The 22,810-nt window shown below is 37.3% G+C and overlaps 1 protein-coding gene across 6 annotated transcripts in view; it reads right to left on the minus strand.

Moving 5' to 3' along the window:
- ldb2a (LIM domain binding 2a) overlaps positions 1-22,810 on the minus strand; it is a 117,534-nt gene that overhangs the window by 34,821 nt on the left and 59,903 nt on the right. For all 6 annotated transcript variants that reach the window (XM_015343986.2, XM_006629170.3, XM_015343984.2 and 3 more), the window contains exon 3: positions 8,990-9,162. In XM_015343986.2, coding sequence (XP_015199472.1) covers positions 8,990-9,162 — 173 coding nt within the window. The remainder of the gene's footprint in view (positions 1-8,989; positions 9,163-22,810) is intronic.

Consider the following 22,810-nt stretch of genomic DNA (forward strand, 5'->3'; position numbering starts at 1 on the left):
GTATACAGTATACATGGATTATAAAATGCAATCAAATACTTGCCCTGCACTCTACAAGAGGCACTTAACAAGATTTTGCTTTGTGCTCCTCTGCCTGAATTTGTGGTTGTCAAAAGTCAAAATGTGCTTGAAAGCTGCTTCATACAATAAACCTCCCATAAGTACCTAACCAGCATGTCTTAACTGCATAAATAAGAGACACGGGTTCATTAAAGGGTAATATTTTCCCTCTAGCCCTTTCACTAAAACAAGTCAAGAAACTTTCCATATTATTTAAAGTAAAAGTAAAATTAAAGTGAGGTATAATATGCTGGGTTTAATTAATTTATAAATGTTGAAATTACAAAACACAAGATATCTAATTTATGCTGCATGTCTGTCACAAAAGTGCAGGTCTTGGCTTGTCAACTGCAGTTACTATACTGTATATTCATACCAGAGCTTTGCCAACAGTTTTGCTTTTTCACTCTTCATGCAATAAAGACTAATGCAAGAAATACAAAGAAACTCTCCTTTTTCTTGCCATAGTGTATTTTTCTATGTTTTATTATGAATAGGAGAGGAAATGCAATATTAGCAGTACAAAATTAAGTCATAAACTTCCGTATTTTTAGCACAAAGCAAAAGACAACAGCTTTGCAATTTCCAGACATTTTGATGCTCCTCAAGACAACAGTGTACAATTAATGTGAATTACTTTATGTAAAGGTTTTTCTTTAATTATGCAGCGCTGTTAGCAAAAAAAAAATGAAAATGAAAACCTTTCAATCCATTATTAAAAATATGTAAGTTATCCAGACAAAATAGTTTCCAAATTTTTTAAAACTATTTTTACATTTACAAAAATTGTTATAACCAATACACATTTTCAAGACAAAGAATCTTAAATCACGAGTCGCCAATTAAGAAAACATTTGCTGTTTTGCTGAATTCATGTTACGGTACTCTGAGCTCTGACATTTTGTTGCTATGGAAACTGAAATCAGCTGATTAGTTGGCATGGCAACAGAAAAGATGTAATCCCAGCAGACACACTCTAATCAATGCCCCCAGCACAGATGGTCTCCGGAGGATCAACAAGAAAGAGGCTGGCAGGCATACAGCCTGTCACGTGGTACCACTAGACCATGCCAGAGAAGAAAACTAAAAAAAGAACATTTTTTCCCCTACAAGTAGTGAATATATCATTTAACCCATTCTGGTACTATGCACTCCAAAATAAAATCTGCATCACCTCCACCTTTTCACTGCCTTGTCTTGTGTGGATCTTGTGGAGGCTGTGAAATCTCTTTAGGAGGTGTGCGGTTAAAAGAAGAGGAGAAACTTTCCGTTTAAGAAATACAATGGACTATTCCAACACAACTTCACGGCTTTATTCAAATCAATACACCGCCAAATAGCAGAAACCTTCTCCTGGTTTCCCCTCGTACCTTCAAGGTCAAGCTAACAAGAAGGTGGCTGATGGTGTTTTGTCAGAAATGTATATTGCTTTCAGGGCCATGTTTTTAATATGACTCAGTATGTAAATAATATACCATATGAATATAATAGCAATATTTTTATGTAGTATTATATAATAAGATGTCCTATTAACATACACCACTTTGTTTGCAGCTAGGCGTTCTGTAATATAAAAGCTTTAGCTCAGTGTCATTGCCCATTCCACCCAGATCACACTTGGAAATCTGCAACATTCTTCTTCAGCTCTTTTGTCAAGCTCATTCTGTTTTTTAAAATCTGAAAAAAGTCTGATTTACATTTAGCAAGCAATTTACATTTAGTTACACTAGACCTTTGGGGTTATTATTACACTGAAAAACTTAACAATCATCCATGAGACACCCTTTTATGGATGGAGTAAATGATACTGTTTTCCGTTTTATTATCATCACTTATTTTTGTTATGCTCACCATTTTTTTTTTTTCTCTGCGGTTACCGGGTGAAGCTGAACGAGTAAGCATTCCAATACACTTGTTGTAAACGGCAAATAAAAAATCTTGAGTCTTGAATTTGTAAGAGCCTGTTGTATGTTTGTTTTGCATCACAGCTCTCAGCTACAAACCCTGCGATCGCACACAGGAGAGAATGAGGAAGTGCAGGCAGACTCTTCCAGCACCCCCGACTGCAAGTTACTTGTCTTTGAAAATATCACAGATAACACAGACCCATTCTTAAGGCTGGGCACAGACAGCACAATTTGCCTGGAAGAGCACAGGAGGCCACAGAGATCGCTGTGCCGCTGAGAACCGAAAGAGTCCTGGTTGATTTAATCCCATCATGCCCTTGGTGGCACTCAGACAACTGCACGCCATCACTTCCCAGTCACAGTCAGCTAGTGACATGACCAAGGCTCAAACCTGCAATTGTAATTCTTACCCTGTGCTTAGGAAAGTGCTTCTTACTTAGGTAAGTGGGTGAGCCACTTGGAAGGCCTTTATAAATGTCACAATGTCAGATCTTTGTATATTTGCAAACTATCCCTAAGCTCCCAGTGACATATATAATTTGGATTTGTTTGGCAGAGCAAGTGAATCCTATCAGTGTTTGTCTTGTAATTGTAATCACAAATTGTCAAATACATGCAAATTTTAATTCACTTTTAAAAGTGTTTGTCATTACACACTTATAAAAACCAGACTAATAAAATAAATAAAAGCCACAAATAAAATCAGACTAAAATGTAAAAAAACACAGCAACAAATTGTAAAATTAATGGGGCTTTTAAGAACTTGGGAGTTGGCTGTGAAGATAATATGTCATATTCTAAGGCAATAATCACACTTTAAAAACATCAGCCTGCAAATTGACTCAACTACAGTATATACTGATTCATCAAGTGTGATGAGTTTGCACTAGCTTTCACTTACTACAAAAAGTTTTATTTTTCCTGACATTTTTACTATTTCTGTAGTGAACTGCACACTAACAGTAAATAACATTCATAGGTATGGGACTATCTATGTTACATATTGTAATGTGAGTGCATGATACATACCTCACATTTATAATTTATTTACTTTACATATGTAATTACAACTTATTTTTCAACATATTTGAAGAGTTTTACATCCCATAAAGTCTATATCTATTAAGGATGTCAATTCTACCTCAGAAGATGCGTTACTACTATTTTATTAAGAATCAATACAGGATGCTCTTTGAAAATCTTACAAAACTCATACCATACTCATAGATATGTTAGTATCTCAAATTTCTGATCCAGTAATTATGCAAAATTTCAATTATTTATTTAGGGATGTTTGTCAAATATAAGGCTATGTTACACACACTGTATATGTACAAGGAGAGTTATGGACACATCAATGTGGCTTCAATATCATACAAATAGTGTTTGAAGAAGTACAGTGGATTTCAGAAATCAGAATGAGCCACATTATCAATATGGCAACTGTTAATAGACAGTATAACGTGTCTTACAAATGTTTTCAAAGCTTGCAGTTATCACACTTTGAAGTAGCAAGAATTATATATTATATACACAACATACTCCATACATTCAAAGCAAAAAAGAAGTAAACAGATAATTAATATGAAAGAAAAAAAAGTCAATATCACATAGGTTTTTCAAACCTTCTGCTTTGGCAAACCTAAATTGATACATGTGCAAAAAAAACTCAAGGAGCCAAATAAGGATTTGACTGGCCTCTGTCTGTGTGCTATAACCACTGTTCTAATAATGGAATAAAAAATACCTGTCTCTGTGAGGTCTCTTGATCAGGTAGTGAATTTCAAGAAAAGCATCATTCATGAAGACTAAGGATCATTCAAAGCGAGTCAAGTAGTGAGTCAAAGCGAGTTCAGGTGTCTAAATCATCACACATTGCACCGCCCAGAAAAACTGTCTGTCCGAACTGTGTAGCCATTCAAGAAGGATGTGAGATGGTGGGGGATGCCACTGTAATGCCAACAACAAGTTTCAAAGAGCTACTGAGCTACCAGTCAGCAGAAAGGGCCTGTATGGTAAAGTGGAAAAACCACATGGAGTTTGAACACATCACCTACATGATGCCAAAAAAAAAGATGTGACAAATGAGGCTAAAGTTGGTCTGAGTCGCCAAAGTTGCTAGGTTGCTAAGCGTTACGTATGGCTCAGACCCAACACAGCACAAGATCCCTATAGTCAAGAATGTGGCTGCTTCTCCTCATCGAGGACTGGAAATCTTGTCAGGTCAGAAGGAAAAAGATGGAGCAAAGTACATGCAAATACTAGAAGAAAACCTGTATCAGTCTGCTATAGGCTTTAAACTAGGGAGAAAGCTGACCTTTCAGCAGGACAATGATCCAAAGCACAAGGCCAAAATTACCACACTACCAAAACACTGCAGTGCCATAAGTATTTTAAAGTGAATGTCACTGAGAGGCTCAGTCAAAGTCCTGACTTTAATCCTATTGAGAATCTGAGGAAAGATTTAAAAACTGTTGTCTATAAGCAACTTGAGAGTGTGAGCAACAGGCATAAACTGTACTAGTGAGCTCAGTAGAGATTTACCCAAAATTACTGTATCTATAGTGGTTGAGAAGGTTTCCATCAAATATTGAATTAATGGTTTTCAATACATACACAATCAACATATTCATTTTTTTACCTTTAGTGTTTACTTACCTCTCCCTTAAAAGTCTTCAGATTATTCAGGCTTTGAATAACATATTAAGTTTGAAAAAAACTGTAAGCATAATTTTGTAAATTCAGCATCATAAATTTCAGAAGGTTCTGAATTATTTTGCAAGGCACTGCATATGAACAAGAAATTATACATCAAATGTAAAAACATACTGTATGGAGAGTAAATTATTTTAAAAGAATGCTGCACATTCATTTATTCTAGGCAAACGATTAGCTACAGTATATGAAACAAAAAAATTAAAAGTGTTTTCTATTAAGTCAGTCTTAATATTTTTTATGTACAAAACAAATACTTTACGAGAAACATCACGAACAAGCAGGTTTCAGTTAGTTCTCATGCCACATAAAAATACTGATATCTCCACTATAAATGTAATATTAACATATTCTTGGGTCATGTACAAAATAATAGAATTGCAGTACTCTGAGAAAATCAAGTCTTCTTCAGTCCCAGAAGTTACATTAACATAACTTAGTCACAGTAACTGATGAAGGTTAACCTGAAAAATAACTTCTTAATGTCTTATGCTGTGCAGCTCCTCATACGGTTCTTTGTTCTTACGAAATCGAGAGCTAATGAATAATTTAAATTCAGGATCTGCATGAAGAGGAATTAAGCTGAAAGCAGGGATGATTTACTTGGGGGAAAGAGGTAGGATCTTAATTGGAAAAAAACAAACAACAAATGCAACATTTGAAATGAGAAATACAAATAAATCCGTAGGTGTTATTGCTTATACAACATTAAGAGTACTTCACTAAAGAAAACATTTGGAACTTTGAAAGAAGTCTGAAATAAAACTTTTTTTCAATGTTTGTCCCAAAATTACAACACTTCAAATGTGGAACATTCAAATACAATGGTAAATAATCCAATGAGTAAATAATAAATAATTATTCAGTACTAAAATAACAATATAGAATGAAGTAAAATGAATCTGGGACAATAATGAGAAACCTCTACACAAAAAAGACAAATGGCTGAAGATCTAAATGAGTACTCACTGAGGTGTTCACAATGGAAGAAGTCAACAACAGGTCTGAATTAAGCAGTTTCTTAGTGATATTTATAAGCCCAAAGGCAAGTTTAAACAGACTGTTATGCAGTCAAAAATAAACACCTAAAACATGTATTGCAGTTATTTTATGTATTATAATAATATTCTATATTATATATATTATATCCAATAACATTCAATGATAATAATTATGTACAATAATAATAATATACATACTCTACAATATTATAGATTATGAATTGCCACTGTAACAAAGGAAAACACCGCGGCTTCTTAAAGATCAGATTCATCCCGGCTTCATAGCACAAAATCAAGGTATGCCACTCTATTGCTGCACAGACCACAGTAGGCTTGAGAGCACCGACAGCATGTTTCTCCCATAAAGGAATCAAAATATTACAAAAACAAAAAAGTAATAAATACCTCAAGATCAAATAAAAGAAGGGAAATGAACTCTAACAATATAAGTAAAATGAAATTAAATGTATTAATATCTGTAAATATAATTAGTATCTGTAAATACTGTATATTGAAAAGCATTAAAATTCTGTGCTATTGGTTCTAACACTTGGTGTCTTTTTAATGCCTTACAGTATGGATGTACAGAACGTTCAAGAATGAGTTTATTACACAATTGCACAGTAAACAGTAAATGCTTTTAGATAATAAACTATTATCGAAAAATACTTTCTAATAAAAGTTAAGAACATAAAATTAAGATGGTGCATCCACACGTTAACTAAAGTACTATACTTTTACATTGCTTTTGGACAATTAGGTAGCTTTTGACAGCTCGAGACAGCTCCTTGGACAGGTTTTGCCATATTTAACAGTCATGATGACATATTTAAAGGTCATGATGGTACAAAGACAATTTTCCTCTTCAGGGTCATTGTTGACAGGAATAGTGTTTCTAATAATACCCAACTACAGGCCACTGACCTACAAGCTGTTTAATTAAAAAACTATCTCAATTTACATTTATCCTGGACAGGGCAGTTTCAGAATTCTTACCTATTTACCGTGAAGCCCCCTGCATTTTATCAACTTACTCCTAACAGGTATCTTTATGCTGAACTAATATATCTTGTTTGGAGGTTTCAGGAAACACAGCATTTCTTTATTATCCAGTACTTTACTTCAATCCATTTTTGTCATTCCTCCATCTAATGCAAGCATACATGTCCATGCCTTCTAGCAGTACATATCGAACAAGACTTACTTTTTTAATGAAAGACAACCTGCTCAATATCAATAACATGCAATACAAGTTTAATTTGATTTATTCTCAATATATCAAAACAATGAATGCAAAAAGCTGCACACAACAGTGACATATCATACAGAAGACACAAAGAGTTAGAATAAAGATTGTAATTTGCTGCACAGCCTCTGCTTATTTGCTTTGTAAAACCACAGGATTAGAAGAAACACAGACTAGCACAGAACGAATGCAGAAATGAGCACAAACAAAAAGCCTAAAGTCCTACTTTAACACTTAAAGGTATATACAAACATAATCATGACCCACTGCAGGCAGGCAAGCAGATTACTGCATCTCGCGAATGGGAGCATTGTGATAGTGGATGGGCTCTAACAGTCAGACTGCGGGCTGAATCTCCCTCCTGATGGTACAGGTTTACAGATCTTGATTGAACACAGCAGGGACGGAGCTTTCCTCTGTGATGGGATGAGCAATTGTATCTCCGGGGAGGGAGTGGGGGGGAATAATAAAGTCCCGCCAGTCAAGCTTCCGAGTGCTGTGTTAAATGGGAGCTGTTAAAGGCAGGAGCAGGCAGTGATAGGCATGAGCTGTAGCGCAGGCAACATCTCCCGACTCCAGCTCCTTCTACTCTTCCTCTTTAGGGTGGTGCTTGCCACCGCTTCAGTGCAAGGTGTTACAGCACGAAGACTATCTATCTGCAGTAGATCGTGTAAGCACTGAACGCTTTTCAGGTAACCATCATGCATTTTCTAATAAAGGCTACTGCCTGGACTTTGAAAAGCAGCGGGCTTCTCTGTTCTGCTAGAAAAGCTTAAGATACGACCTAATGGAAAACAGCTTTCAGGATGTGCCAGGTGTTCACTTCCATTACCAATTTTGAACCAATGTTGTAAGGAGACAGTAAATGCATGCTATAACGTGGTTAAAAGGGGGCGTTTCTTCCTCCGTAATCACTTAACACCACTGAAATGATTTACTCTGATCGCCCGATTTATCAGGCAAATTGCAGAGCGACCCTCAGTTGAATTCTGAACACGGCTGCTCCTGCATTGGCCATCATGAATAAATTACCGCATCCACTTCAAGGCACTGAGGCAGTGCCCTCAGTGCAGCAGCGCAACAACAACATCATTTGCTCTGCAGCACGGCTGCCTTCCTGAGCTGTGGCACAGAGCGGCGGCAGTGTCTCTCGCTACTGGGCTTTAATCGCTTGTAAAAGGGTTGTGAACTGTGGGTGCTCAATGTGAATACGAGGCACAGCTCCAGCCTAGTATCTAGAGGATCATTCTTCTCTGTACGCCGTAATGGCAAACCTGCTGGTTCAATTACTGCAGCGGGATCAGGTTTGTCACTTCATTCTCACGCCATGAATGGCTAAAACCAACCCAGCCTGTGCTGCTAAACCCTCACTGTGCTCTGCATTTGCGGCTACGTTTGTTAAGCTTCTAGAATAACTCCTGCTCTGCACACTGAGTAGAAGCTCTGCCGTTAACTGCTTCTACTTTTAATTTGAGTGCTTTTTCAGACATGAACAATTACATATCTCGGACCTCGTTAAACTAGAAATACAGTATTTCCTTGACCAAGTGCACCAACTCACATCAGTAACAACCAGTTGAGAGGGCTCTGCATAAGATTTTAATTAAATTAGTTTAATTGATGTTTTTTGTTAAGAAAGTGATTAATCATATATATACGTGATTTTATATAGAGAATATCAGTCCTGCATTTTCTGAAACTATCACTTATAGCAATGAAAATACTTGACTTTTTTTTTCCTTTTAATTACTGGCTACAAAAAGAGTGTCTGAATACTTCCTTCACCTGTGCCAGAAGGTTGTGATGGAATAAGACAGGATCCATAATGGAACTTTTTTGTGCATTAATGCCACAAGACAAACCTTCATAACTGGTCACTTATTAACCTGAACGGACAGTAGTAATCATATCTTCCTGACATAAACCTAACACAAACAAACAACACGGCAGGGATAGCCGTCACTTGTATCTGAAACGCTACAGAAAAGAGGGGGGTCAAACTTCACTCTAGAACAAAAAGTCTTGAAATTGAACTTGTTAGAATTAAAAGTAACCTTTACCTTTGTAAACATTGGTTTTCCATGCTGAGTGACCATGGTGCATTGATCACAGTCCACGGTGATGGATGAGTTGTGGAATGACTCCTTCGAGTGCTTGAGAATGTAGTACAAGTCAGTAACACCTCCTTCAAAGACGGTACTGAAATATCGAGGAATGAGAGTTCTTCCAATGGCTGTAATGAAAAAAATATATTTCAGCTTCTGCAACTGATGCTGAAACCAGGTGAGAAAAAACTAAACATTCTGTGAATAGTTGTAGGAGAAAACAATTATATTAATTAGAACTTACTTTATATAATACAGCCATTATTCCTTGATTTTATTTAAAAGACTGAAGATCACTATCAGTGTGAACCCTTTATACACGTGGATTCAAAGCCATGATGGAAAACATCCTCTGTTATACAACTTTGTAGCTCTATTCTGAATTTCAACGCAACTTTTAATGAAATCTTGAAAAGTGCTGTTTTATCTTTAAACTTATTTTGCTTGTACTGCATCTGATTTAATTTCTGTACAGGGGTGACTCTGGATGAGTAAAAATGATAGTAACGATGTGGAACTATCCACAAAAAAAGCAAAATTAAAAGTCTTGTTTTCAGAGATCTGGAAATTATCTGATGTCCTAGCTATATTTTACTATTGTTTTAAGCTCTGATCATGAGATATAAAAATATAAAAATGATTGGAGGTCTTTTAGTCTATCTAGCCCCATTGATAGCTTATTGATCAAAAGATCTCATCCAGCTGGTTCTTGAAAGAAGCCAGAGTATCGGCTTCACAAACATAACCTGTTGCTGTGTTATCACACTCTCACATACATCCCAGGGCTTGGTGTCTAACTAATCTGTAGGAAAAGCTAAAAATAAAAACACAAAACAATGAAGAACACTTGAATGACAATGGGGTCTACTCTGCACCTCAACTGAAAAATAAAGCAACCGACTAGCCAGCTCATAATTTAAATTTGGGCTTCTAAATAAATACTGTAAATAGCCTGTTTAAACTAGCTCTCGGCAGTTTGAGAACATCGAGGGATGGAAAAACGCAACCCAGTTTGGAAGAGAAAATGAAGGTCTCCAGTGATTTAGAAACAAATAAGATGCAAGCTATTCTAAGAGCTAATGTGTTCAATACTGGAGGGAAGACAGCCCCTCATTAGACCTGCAGGCACTTCTGTGCTGCAACATGCCTCAGTATCTTAAGGAACTATCCAGACCAGTAGCACAGGGCAGAAACTCGCAAATCTAATGAAACTGACTACAGAAGAATAAAATGGCAGGCCTACGGAGTTTAGAAGACAGATAATATGATACAATATGTATAATAAATGTGATATTTAATATCTGCCAGTATATTTAAAATTTGATTGATTATTGATTAAAAAACAATATTCACAGATTTTTTTCTTATCCATCCTTTACTGTTACAGTGAAAGATACATAATGTATTTTTAATGTATTGCCTTTATGATTGAAATCATCTTACACTGCTCACTTAGCCTTAACAGACCCACCACTAACATTTATTTACACAACTGGGATAGTTAAAATAGTTGATGACACTTGTCTCATTCCTCATAGAAAATGTGCAGTTTCCTTTCTTCTTTGAAAGCTTTTCATCACCCTCTGTTTTTTGTTTTTAAGAAGACCCTTGTTGATTGGCCCAGCTTCATAAACGAGCACTCAAGAGATGGGATTAGCAGTCACTTGTTTCAGTAAACATCGAGCATAACATATGCCTCTCAAGTAATGTGTATCCAAACACGCAATTTACAAATAATTAACATCATGTTAATTAGTCACATTAATTTATGCCACTTTATGGAATTGTTTCCTCAGAGTCCTCAGGAATGCTGCCAGTAGTTTGAGCCAAAAGACTGTGAAATTTTGCTTGAAGTGACTGTGGTGGCGGCTGGCTGTGTTTTTCACAGCATGAGCAGACGGCAGCTGGGAGCTGTAAAAAATGATTGAGTAACAAACAGCTCTATAGGTGGATAATAGCTGACAAAGCACATATGACAGTACTTAAACAATGGAGGCTAACAAAAGCCTCAGTTCTGCTGGACAACAGAGTATGTTGATTACATAAAGAAGATTCTTGAGAATCCTGTTAAATGCTATTATTACAGGAATGAAAACTAAACATTTCCAATTCTGTATACAGAAGTGCCTCCTTCTAACTTTCTATTGACTTTTTCACAATGTGAAAGCAAGTACCAAACAACCACGTCCTCTTGTACCCAAATCCATCATGATCATACAGTACAAAATGATCTTTTCAAAACCCAAAAACTGAACTGAATGGAGGAGATCAAAGTTAGAATCAAACTGAAAATTTTGTAGAAGGACAAAGGACAATGCTTTTGGCGTGTTCAGGAGCATACGACTATGCACTTTGCTCCTTTTCAATGGTTTGTATAAACAGGCTCTTATACTGTAATTCACATCACATCATTTGCAATGACTGCTTATCCAACTCAGGGTCACGGTGGCCCAGAGCCTATCTTGCGAAACACTGGGCACCGGGCAGGATACACTCTGGACAGGATGCCAGTCCATTGCAGAGCACACACAGACACAAACACACACACACCCTCACCAGGGCAAATTTTCCGAGAAGCCAATTAACCTACCAGTGTGTCTTTGGACTGTTGGAGGAAACAGGAGCTCCCGGAGGAAATACGAACAAACGAACCACACAGCTACCACACAGATAGCACTCCGGGTTCGGAACTGAACCCAGCGTCCCAGCTCGCTCAGGCGGCAATGCTAACCACTATGCTGCCCCCTGTAATGATTTTTATGCACTAATATAAACCAAAAGATTTTTCATTTGCTACTGCCAATAACATACTATGTCTCTATTTCATACAGTATAAAATTGGGAGTCCAGGACTGCAGTTCAAGCAATTAGAAGTCTTCACTAGACAAATACATAAGCTGAGTGATTTGCTACAAAGGAGACCATGAATCCCACACTAAAAAATCTGTCAATGCTGATGGGTTTTTATGTCATCAAGAGGGAGTAATATCTATTAAGGACACAAAATCAACATCAGACACTAATAATGACTTGTATATTAAACAAATGAACTGTTCTATTTAGTAATGTGGGGACATTCACATATATTAACATATGTTAGTCTCAAGGGCCTGTTTTTAAATAAAAGTACACAGTGAGGCATAATCAGTACTTCTGCTGAGGTGTAATTTTCATGATTTTCCATGTGTAAGTGGCTACTATTACAATTGTGAGTCTTAGAAAAAAATGATACCTTAATATTTATTCTTTCTTCACAGCGTATAACTTTATAATAGTTATTATACACTAGTATGATTAGTTCAACAACACTGTGTTTATGGTATTTGTCACAAAGTTTTGGGATGTTCCTTTGACTGCAAGGTTGGAAATTTTTGGTGAGGGTTTAAACTGTCAAAAAGTTTTTTGTCAAAAAAAGGCCAGACATTACAAATAGCAGAAATACATACTAAAAATGTAACTACCACCTCTGTGTTTTACAGAGGATTTTGGTTGAGTGACAACAATCTGAAACATAGTATTACAAAACAATGTTTTAATGAAAGATGAATCTGATTTAGCTGTATAGTGTCCTGCAGGTTGAGCACTATTGGAGGTATTTCAGTGAAATTGTGAAATTCAGCCGGGGCACACATACTATACTGTACAGTATATACGGCATAATAATACAGGAAATTGTATTTCATGGGATCTTGTGATTTTATTGACTGAGATTTATGAGTCATGAATCACTATTTCTCTCTCTCATTAAAGACCATTAAAGAAAACATACTGCTGCATTATTTGCTTCTGTAATATGTTAAACAATCAACAATTAAAAAAGGACAAAAGATATCTAAATGATCACAGGCAAAAGTCTAATCTTTAACGGTGGATTTCAAAACCCAGCTCAGAGTCTCACTGAGGGTATTAAAGCAAGGCTGATTATGCTCCCACACCCCCACTGTCTTCACGCTCCAATACGTGCACAGTGCGATGTGGTCCCGCAGGAGCAGTTACCTAGAGTTCCCTTTATGGGCTGGTGGACAGGACTGCCCTAAGCCAATGCAACTCTGCCAGTCAGCATGGGGTAAAATGAAAAGGGAGACTAAAGCACAGTTACTAGGTGGATCATGATTACATCTGAGACCTCTCCTGCTCCTTGCTTTGTGCTAGGACTAGAGAAGCAACAAGCCAGCTAGTGAAGACTTATCTTTACTGAGAAAAGAGAAATCTATATAGGAAGCTATATTTATAAAATAGCTGGGTTTGCTGCCATGACTGTCCTTTAGTACAGTATGAACAGAAACAGTTAACAGTTAGAGGACTGAAATTAAGGAGTTTAGCTGAAAAATGGGGTTCCAAAAAGATATATGTCTTCACACCCACAGTTAAAAACCAAACCTCATTGATGTAACTATCTCCAGCAGTTACTGGGACAGAAGATATTAACTGTCATACTGGAGCATGATTTGTGAAAACATGCTTTCCTCACCTATAAGCACAAACACTGTAAATTCCAGCTGTTCACACACCAATTAGCAATGCAGTACAGCCAGCTGCCACCCCAACCTCCTCTAGTTAGGTCTGTTAAAGACAGCTGGGTCAGAATTAGGATTTAATTAAAAATTAGATGAAGGTGGACGAAGTACAACAGTCACCTCCAAAATTCTTGGCACCCGTGATGAAGATGAGCAAACATGCATATATGTATATGTGTATAAATAAACGACACAATATTTTATGCTCAGAAACATGGAAAAACTATGTTCTTGTATTCTAATGAAACTGCTAAGAAAATAATGTTTTTGTTAATAATTATGAAGGTCACTGTATATATAAATGGCTCTAGGGTCCTTTCAAAATTTAAATACAAATAATCATTTAGGGATCTATCAAATTAATGGTTCTTAAAAAGATATATGATCAACTTTGTGTTTAATGGTTTAGCTCCCTCATTTTGTGCTTCATGACAAATTCTTGTCCATCACACTACTCATGCATCCTGACGGTGTTTTACGTGTTTGAAGTGGTCTGTCTTGTCGTTTTGGATCCTCCCCAGATCCTAGGTCTCCCACAGTTCCCTCTCGGAGAAGACAATGCGGACCTCTTCTTTCTGCAAGTCTCCTCAAGCTTACTCTCTTACATACGCACACTACGCTTCTCCCCCACCATCTTTCCATCACTACAAATCATAAAGTATCTTCCACTAATCTCCAGGCACTAAAGTACTGAACTCGACTATCTCTGTGCCATCCAGTTCTCTGGAGGTCCAGCATTACAGCATTCATATAAAGTCCATGGCCATCAGCTTTTCTCTTACTCTATAATCTCATTCTTACTTCAATTCTCATAAACATACACCTTCCCTACACACAGAGAGGACCACAGAGGGCAGACCACACTAGCTAGTTCTTTAATAATACTCTCACACAAACTCTCTCAGTTGATCCTCGTCTGACCAACAATTGCGTCTCTGACTCAGCAGCAGCCACTTTGCATTTTCCTCTCTCTCTTTGGAGACGGCACCTCTGTCTGCTGATCGCATAGCACAGGGAGTAATGAGGTCTCAAACTCTGCTACCTTGACTCCTCTCTCAGGGTCCACTCGAGGTCTCCAGAGATTACTCTATTTTGCTCCCAGATGAAATACAAACATACATACTGCATTCAAACCTTTACAATTGCAAAAACAATGACTCTATTAAGACTTCATTTTTGCATTTGGGTGTGGGCTGGGTTGCAGATTGTGTTTGCCATTGGGACGGGTTGCGGGTGATATGTTTCTTGCTATAAGGGTTGTGGGTTTGGGTAAGGTTTGCTAATGTTGGGTGCAAGTTGGAGGTAGATTTTAGAATTAGGCCCACAGAGCTCTCCTCAGGCCATGATGAAGAAGGAGGGGAAGAACAATGAGCCACTGCCATTACAGCTGGCTCGTGAGGAGGAAGACCGGTCAGAGAGCTGGAGTTAGTGAGAGGGGACATGCAGTGGCCCTCACTGTCGTGGCCTGAAGTCTCTGGAGGCCCTGGCTGGAATGCCCAGATAGAGAAGGTGACAAGACGATATCTTGCCCCCCTGTCCCTGAAAGTGTTCAAGAGTCTCTGATGTAGGAGGAAAATGGCACTTAGTCATTCCATCAGGGACTTCAGAGTGAAAAGACATCAGGTCTCAAAGTGAAAGGAAGGTGATGTAAAGCCAAAAGGTTTCTGCCCCCAGTGGGGGAGGACATCACCCTGGCACCTTGCCCAGCATCTCTGGAGAGGGATGACTTAGCAAGACCAACAGCTCGCTTCCCATGGTGACCTTAAGGAAGAAACATTCAATCCAGAAGCGGTAACCCTCCTGTTGGTGTGGCCTGTCCTGCATGCACAGCCGACCCACTCCTGGTCTCAGTGCAGGCCTGGATACAGCTGTTGGTGGGGAAGCTGGAAAAGGAGAATGGATTGAAAGGCTCTGGCAGGGGAGATTTGTGGCAGGCTGTCTAGAGGAAAAACAAAAAATCTAAGAGAAACTGAGTAGTTCTGTTTTATTGAGGAGAATGATATTTATTAATAAAGTGCATACCTGGTCTCTGGCTCATTAATGTGTCAAAGACCCACATATCCTGCATATATACTGTATATCATATATGAAAATTGTTTTTACAGCACTCTGCAAAGGATTCTATCCTTGAAATATACTAAATAAAACTGTTTCATTAATAAAGTTCAAGTAAGTAACTGCATCAGCATGTGTAGGCTGCAAAGGTACGTGTAAAGGTTTATTCCATGTTGAAAAGAGAAGAAAAGAAACACAGCATTTCAGCTATGGAGCCTTATTCAGGTGTCACACCTGACTATTAAATCAATTAATTTCTCAACAACTATGCTCATATTTCTCAATTAAATATAAATAACTGTTTTAAAATGCTTTGCCCTTAGTACTATCACACATGGTGAATACTACTAGATGATATTGTTTTACCATTGTTTTAGCCTTAGGTTATCCAATAAAATGTATAATTTGGAGTGTGAGAAAAAGCTTAAGATCCATATGTAAAGTGCTCTAGTAACTGGTTATTTCTATTATCCAACCATAAAAAATCCACATAATAGATTTTACTATATATTTGTAAAATAAATTGTGAACATAGAGTTTATTTTTGTAAAACATAAGGTGGATAAGAATCAATGGGGTCAGTGCATCTGCTTTTGTTGCTAAGAAAAGGGCTATTTAGACTTTACAGTTCTGACAGAAATATAAAGTAAAATGTATTGTAATGTACATTGAACAATGTAACATTTCGCCTACTGATGGGTTTAACTGAGGACAAAACAGTCCATAGGGGCCTCCACAGTAGCCTCAGGATATATAAAGCAGCACAACACATTCATTCACATTAAGGAATTGCTGATGGCTCTGCTCCACAATATCACGCTGTGGATATTTTTGCTATTTTACTACTTGCCAAAGAATAAGAAAAGGAAATGTTTGAAAAATCAACTGCATTCTTACATTTCTTGTCTGTGTAAGCGAATCCTGTTACCATTTCTGTGTACAATTTCTTTTGCAACAAACTACAAAACAAGGATGGCAAAATATGGTGCACAAAATCATCAACTTACAGTATATTTCTTTTACTTTTAATTATAAAACTTACAATCCTCTGTTACAGAACAAATCCCAGGAAATAGTACTAGGTATTTTGAATCCATCAAAATCTAGCACATTTTACCTGCGAGGGTCAGTGTATCACTCAGCCCTACATACCTCATATAATCTTAATATTTGATGTTGTTTTGTACCATCCAGCCCTTTGGCCCATGTAAGGCAGTATAGGTCAGATTAGTGACAACCTCACATATTCCAAACCTGACCTCTGTGCTTCATCATCACTTTACCGCACCTGCAGTGTTCAATGTTATCTGAAAAACACTGCATTGCTATAGGAGCAGAGTTAACATCTAATGTGTTCTCCCTACTGCTAAGAAATATTATATTGAATATTATGTCTCCTGCAATTTTGAAAAAAAGATTAAAAAAGGAAAGGTAAGATCTTCAAGGCATCTTTTACCATAGGAAAAGGAAAATGCTTCCACATTGCATTGACTCTCTCCATTACTGCCCTCAGATAACATCGTCTCCCTTGTTCTCTCGTGCTTAGCTTGTAACTTGAGTTGTTATCTGAGTGATGTGCAAAGAATTGCAGATTGCTTGTGATTTTGTGAAACAGGACTTCTGTCCACTAGGAGCTGAGGTCTATCAAGAACTCTGCTTTGTGTAGGCCTGCACAAGCCATTGATTGGGTGCCAAATATCAGTTCTGAGATAAAGGACTAAGAGGATTCATATACTTAGCATGGAAACAGACTTTTTGTCATGTATCTTTTTTGATTTTTAGATGGTTTTGGCATCCTTTTGATTAACTGATCATTCACGAATGACTGAGTGCATAATCACTAAATTAATTAGCAAAGGTTTTGGCACAAGTGACAAGGTCATTTAACTCCAACCCTGGTGAGAAACACGATAGAAAACACAAAAAGGAATCAATACACCCTATCAAAACGCTTATCAAGAAACTAACTCTGTTCCAAAGTTATGCTGGATGTCAGTGTATTAATGTTCTGTGGTGCCCACAGCAATTTCAAATGTGGTAAGATATTCCAGACACATACAGTCCACCAATGAGGGGTCATAATCTTTGAGACCATAAGTCACAATACCTCTCCAAGATCTATGCTCCATCTTTGTTATGATTTTTGCCTTCTAGTACCACTGCTCCAGAAATACCATGTTGCAACAACCCACACCCCTCCTTTGCAGGGAAGATGACTACCACTGTTCCACTGCTCACTGGAGCTCACTGATGCAACTGAATGAGGTGCTGTGAGCAAAACCTTGAGTGAACCTTTGTAATGAATCAAGGTTTTATTTAGAGCACCCTGACAGATGTCTAGTCTGTCCCACAGAGTCATCAATGTGGATGTTGTATGTAGTTACAGGTGTTTTGGTCTGGGACGAAGTGTCCAAGAACCCTTCTTGTAGAGATTGATGGCCACCTGTGCTCACAATGCTACCACTTCTGTGAATTCATTCTGATATGATATTCCAGCAGGAAGACACATGCCTCCACCTGCAAGGCCTCACAGCAGCTGCATACTGCTATGGCTTCTTGAAAGATATTTGTCAGACTGGAGAACCATTGACATCATAGCATGAACTGGGATGACGTGTGCCATTGAGGGCTCAAAGACCAAAACCAGTCTCTCTAGACTCTCAGAGAGGAATAGGGGAGAATCCCACAAGACAGTAACTGATACCTGATGTACACAATGCACTGCCACTGTACAGCTTGTATTGTTTCCAGCCACAGCCACACAGAGGACCAGCCTGTGATTTTCACACTAGACTCTTTGTTGATCAACCCTGTAGATCACAGATATTAACTGCTATAATGAATTTATATTTAACCTTGGTCATATCTGATGTGCACCTAGTTTTCATTCGAATGCTTCATATATACTGTAAATGGTTCAAACACTAAGAGGCATGGCTGGTCAGCTGAAACTCAGAATGATTTGACATGGCCATTTATTTTTTTTCCTAAATACTTCAAAAACTTTCCTTAAAAAAGAAGCTTCAGCCAAATTGCTTGTGCTCATTGATGAAACAGAAAATGAAACTGGGCCAAAAGTAAGAAAGAAACAGGGCCACAGAAAGATATGACCATAATTTCAACAGCAAAGGTCTGGTTTTAGCCTCACAAAACCTAATGTGAATTATAAACAACGTTTGTATTAAGCATCATGATTTCTTGATGTACAAGGTCTCTCCCGTTTTATTTTGAGGCTCTATTAAATACTACTTTGTGATGCTGAAAGGTAGCATAGGACAAAAAGCCAGAAGAAATTCATTCTGGTTGAGGAGGTATTCATATTTTAATCCCCTACATGTTTATTGAATATTTCTACTGATCATTAGGGTGAGTTTCTTATGTAGTGGGACTTTGTTTTTCTAGGTATTGGGAGTTATATGAGAATACTTGTTTGCCACACAGGGGTTTACACTGAGAGAATAACATCAAACGATGGCTGGATCTCTGGGGCCACTGCAATATTTCAGAAAGGAATGAAAGCAGACAGACCTAGTGGGAAAACCTTTTGTTTTATTGAAACCTTTGCTTGACAGTGTCTGTGTAAGATTGGGTCTCGGCTTTTTTTTAAATATGAAACTAAGTATGCAGTGAATGGCCAAAACAATATTCCTCCTTACAGAAAATCCTAATGAAGGAGGGATGTAAACTGAGTTTACAATAACTCAATAATCACATCACCCTAATGAAAAATTAGCTTAGATCTGAGACCCCACAAGCCTTTGAATGTACCACAGAGGAATGGTACTAATCATTTTATTTATGGGAAATGGGTTTGGTTTTTAAAAAATTTAACTCGAATTGGTACAGCACATATAATGTGAGATTTTCATTTCAAACAGCTCTTGCAGAGCAACATTCTGACAATAAGAAACAAGCCCAGCCTTCCAGTAATGACCTCTCAAGGGACCTTTACTCAGTGAACTGCTTTAACCAAAAAGTTATTTGTGAAATGTATCAGAATCCACGTTTTAAAGCTAAACTTTTTGCCAGAAGAATTTTCATATGAAAGCTCTCATCTGCATTTCGACTAATACAGGAAGTCATTACAATTTCTGCTACGCCAACAAGAAAGGCCAACATGAGTTGAACTCTGGTTGGACTACACTAGGAATATACAGTACCCCCTCTATGTACAGTATCCTGGGTTCTTCTTTACAGCCAGTAGCCATTATAAATTTAGGAGAAAAAAAATGTTAATTTACTGTTAACACAAAATAGGATAAAGCAGATAAAGTTAAAATAAATTCCATTATCCAGATACAGGCTTTTTAGCTGGAATGGGGATATTCATCACAATTCCTTTGCCTACAAAAACTTTATATAAAATGCAGAGGATCCTTAAAGCATCAGCATAATCTAGTACCTTGGTCCTATGCATCCTGTCTGGAGTGATCTATATACTCACAGGGCTAGTTTCTGTAAAGCAAGCACAGAGAGTTTTATGAGAAAACTGGACCGCTATGCTTGGAGGCTCACATTTTAACACAGCAGGTCTCTTTTTATGCATTATTATAGTACCAGGATTCTCAGCCTTGGTCCTCAAGACCAGCATTGTCTGCTGTAGTGTCTTTGCTCTAGCTCAGCTTTTAATTATTTAATCGAACACTTAAGCTGTCTACTAATTTGCCAAATTAACCACTTTAAATTATTTCTAAAAGTTCCTGCAATTTACAACTAAAAAGTTGTAAATTGCGGGAACTTTCAAACTCTTTGAGAAATTGAAATAAAAAAGGACCTCAGTAAGCCAATTATTATTTTCATTCAGATTTCAAATTAGGTAAGACTGTAAATCGAACAAAATAAAATTTCCAAAGGAAATTGGAGTTTTGAAGGGCATGACAGGCAACCCTATACATAGGGCAACCCTATACATTAGTGATATTTTGGAAATATGGTGATACCAAAAGGCGTGTTGCTGTCTGTTGTATGTATTATAGAACTACATAAATATACAGTAGTTCTATAATACATACAACAGACAGCAACACGCCTTTTGCTATCAACATATTTCCAAAATATCACTAATATAACTAAAATAAAGCTCTCTATGTCCTCTGTGTTTAAACGCACTTCAGATCTCTATTTCTTAATTAAGCTCTCTATTATTAGTGTTTCAGGTACCATTTACTTTTCTGGACTGAGGTACACACAGTGATTATTGAAATATACTTTTTATGTCTAAAGAATGTGGTCTTTAAGGGCATTCTGTATACAGTACATAGTGTTAAGATACAGGGAGTCCAGATTTTCAGGAACACAATGTTGAGCACTGCAAATTATTTACACTACAAAAAAACAACTTTGTAATACCAATTGTCTGTTTGTTGTCAGATAATTCTTTTAGAATCATTGCAAGAACAGTCATATAAAAGACATTTTGTGTGGATGACAATCTGAGGTAAAGAGAAATATGATGGAAGGACGATGGGGAAAGTCTGGCTGAGGCTGCAAGGAATCTAAATCTGTCAAGAAGCAGGGCACCCAGGCTTTGGAGAAATGTGATAAGACAAGAGAGGCTGCTTGAAAATGTGTCCAACGCTGTTTCCAAGACCCCACAGAGCCACTACGGTCAGACAGTACTGCTAGACTGCTAGACAACTAGACAACACATGAAGGCTATCTGCAGGACGTTCTGTGTCCTGGCAGACTGTTATCAGAAGGCTTCATGGTAGGGATGTCAAGTGGTTTGTGTGCTGCTAATGTCCTCCCACAGAAAGGTTCATTCACCCTGGTGTCTCCAATTCTGGATTATCTGCTTTGTGGTGATGACTGATCTGAAGTCACAGCACCATGGAAATGGACAGAAGTTGCAGGTTGGTGTCAACTGGCTGGGGAGGGAATTATGTGTCATTAGGGTCTGAGCCACTGTGATCACAGCTCTGAAATGGAAATGCCTATCCCAGAGCAGCTGAGCGCTCTGAGAGCCAAACAACAACCTCTGCTGCAGTGTGATCAACACCACTTTTAATTATAGCACAACTAACTGCTCTAAATTACACCTATTTCACAGAAGAGAAGTGTGTATTTTCAGCAGCAATTATTTTCAGAGACTGTGCCGGTTGTTGTGAATGTCAAGGATAACTCTGCTATGCAGTCAACAATGCAGGAAGGAGTTAAATAAGCAAAAAATAACAAAAAAGAGAAAAAACACTAAACTAGAATATCAGCATTATTGCTTATACCCCAGACCATGAAATATTAATCATGGTCATGAAACTTTAATTTTTTAGTCCTACCATACACTCTGTATGCCATTTCACCGGACTGTCAATTACATTTCTTCTCATTGCTTTTCCTATGCATGATGAATTATTATGAATCCTAAATTTAAGCACAGTTTCGTAAGAACGCAACACAACCAAAAGGAAGATGAAAGTTGTCAATAATAAAATGAACAGTCGAAAAGAAAAGGTTATTTTGTTAAAAAACAGTTTTCTGTATCTGCTTACTGTACATTACAGAAAAAGCCAGTGCAACTGAAAAATAAAGTGGGGTCTATAAAAAGAGACAACTGACAAATCGTTTTTACACCGCGTTAGGGTCCAGCAATATGACTTGCATCTACATTCTTTTCCAACAGTCTCTCCTTTTCTGTTTTGTGAGAATCCAAAAGATTTGACATCATTTCTGTATTTCCTCAGTCCTCCCAAAAGAGAATACACAGAGATCAATAATTTAGACTGTGGGTTATTAATGGGAAATACTGCAATAACACTGAGTTCAAAAGTTTTACGACAACTTGAAAATATATAGCACGACAACCATCCCGACATTTAGTCAATCCCTCGCCAATAAAAACAGTGATTTACTATGTACCATAATACTACAACTATTTACAGCAAATGACATGTAAAATATTTTAACTGCAGGTGTTCAAAGCAGCAGAGACAACATGGAAAAATGGAGTGCCTCTCATAAGTGCCTCAAAATTTCATAATTTTGCTGTTACATGAACGATAAGAATATGATATTTTTAGTTATTAAGTTATGATTGATTGATTAATTCATAGCAATACATTGATTTATGTCATGACATAATATTTAAGTTGAGAATAAAAAATGGAATTATGCTATCTTACAAAAACACTACACTTTGCCTCTCTCATATAAATACAATAACATACATTAAATATATATTATATTGGCAGCACTGAATTCCAGACAG

Source organism: Lepisosteus oculatus, chromosome 1, assembly GCF_040954835.1.
Source record: "Lepisosteus oculatus isolate fLepOcu1 chromosome 1, fLepOcu1.hap2, whole genome shotgun sequence".
In the NCBI taxonomy this organism is placed as follows: Eukaryota; Metazoa; Chordata; class Actinopteri; order Semionotiformes; family Lepisosteidae; genus Lepisosteus; species Lepisosteus oculatus.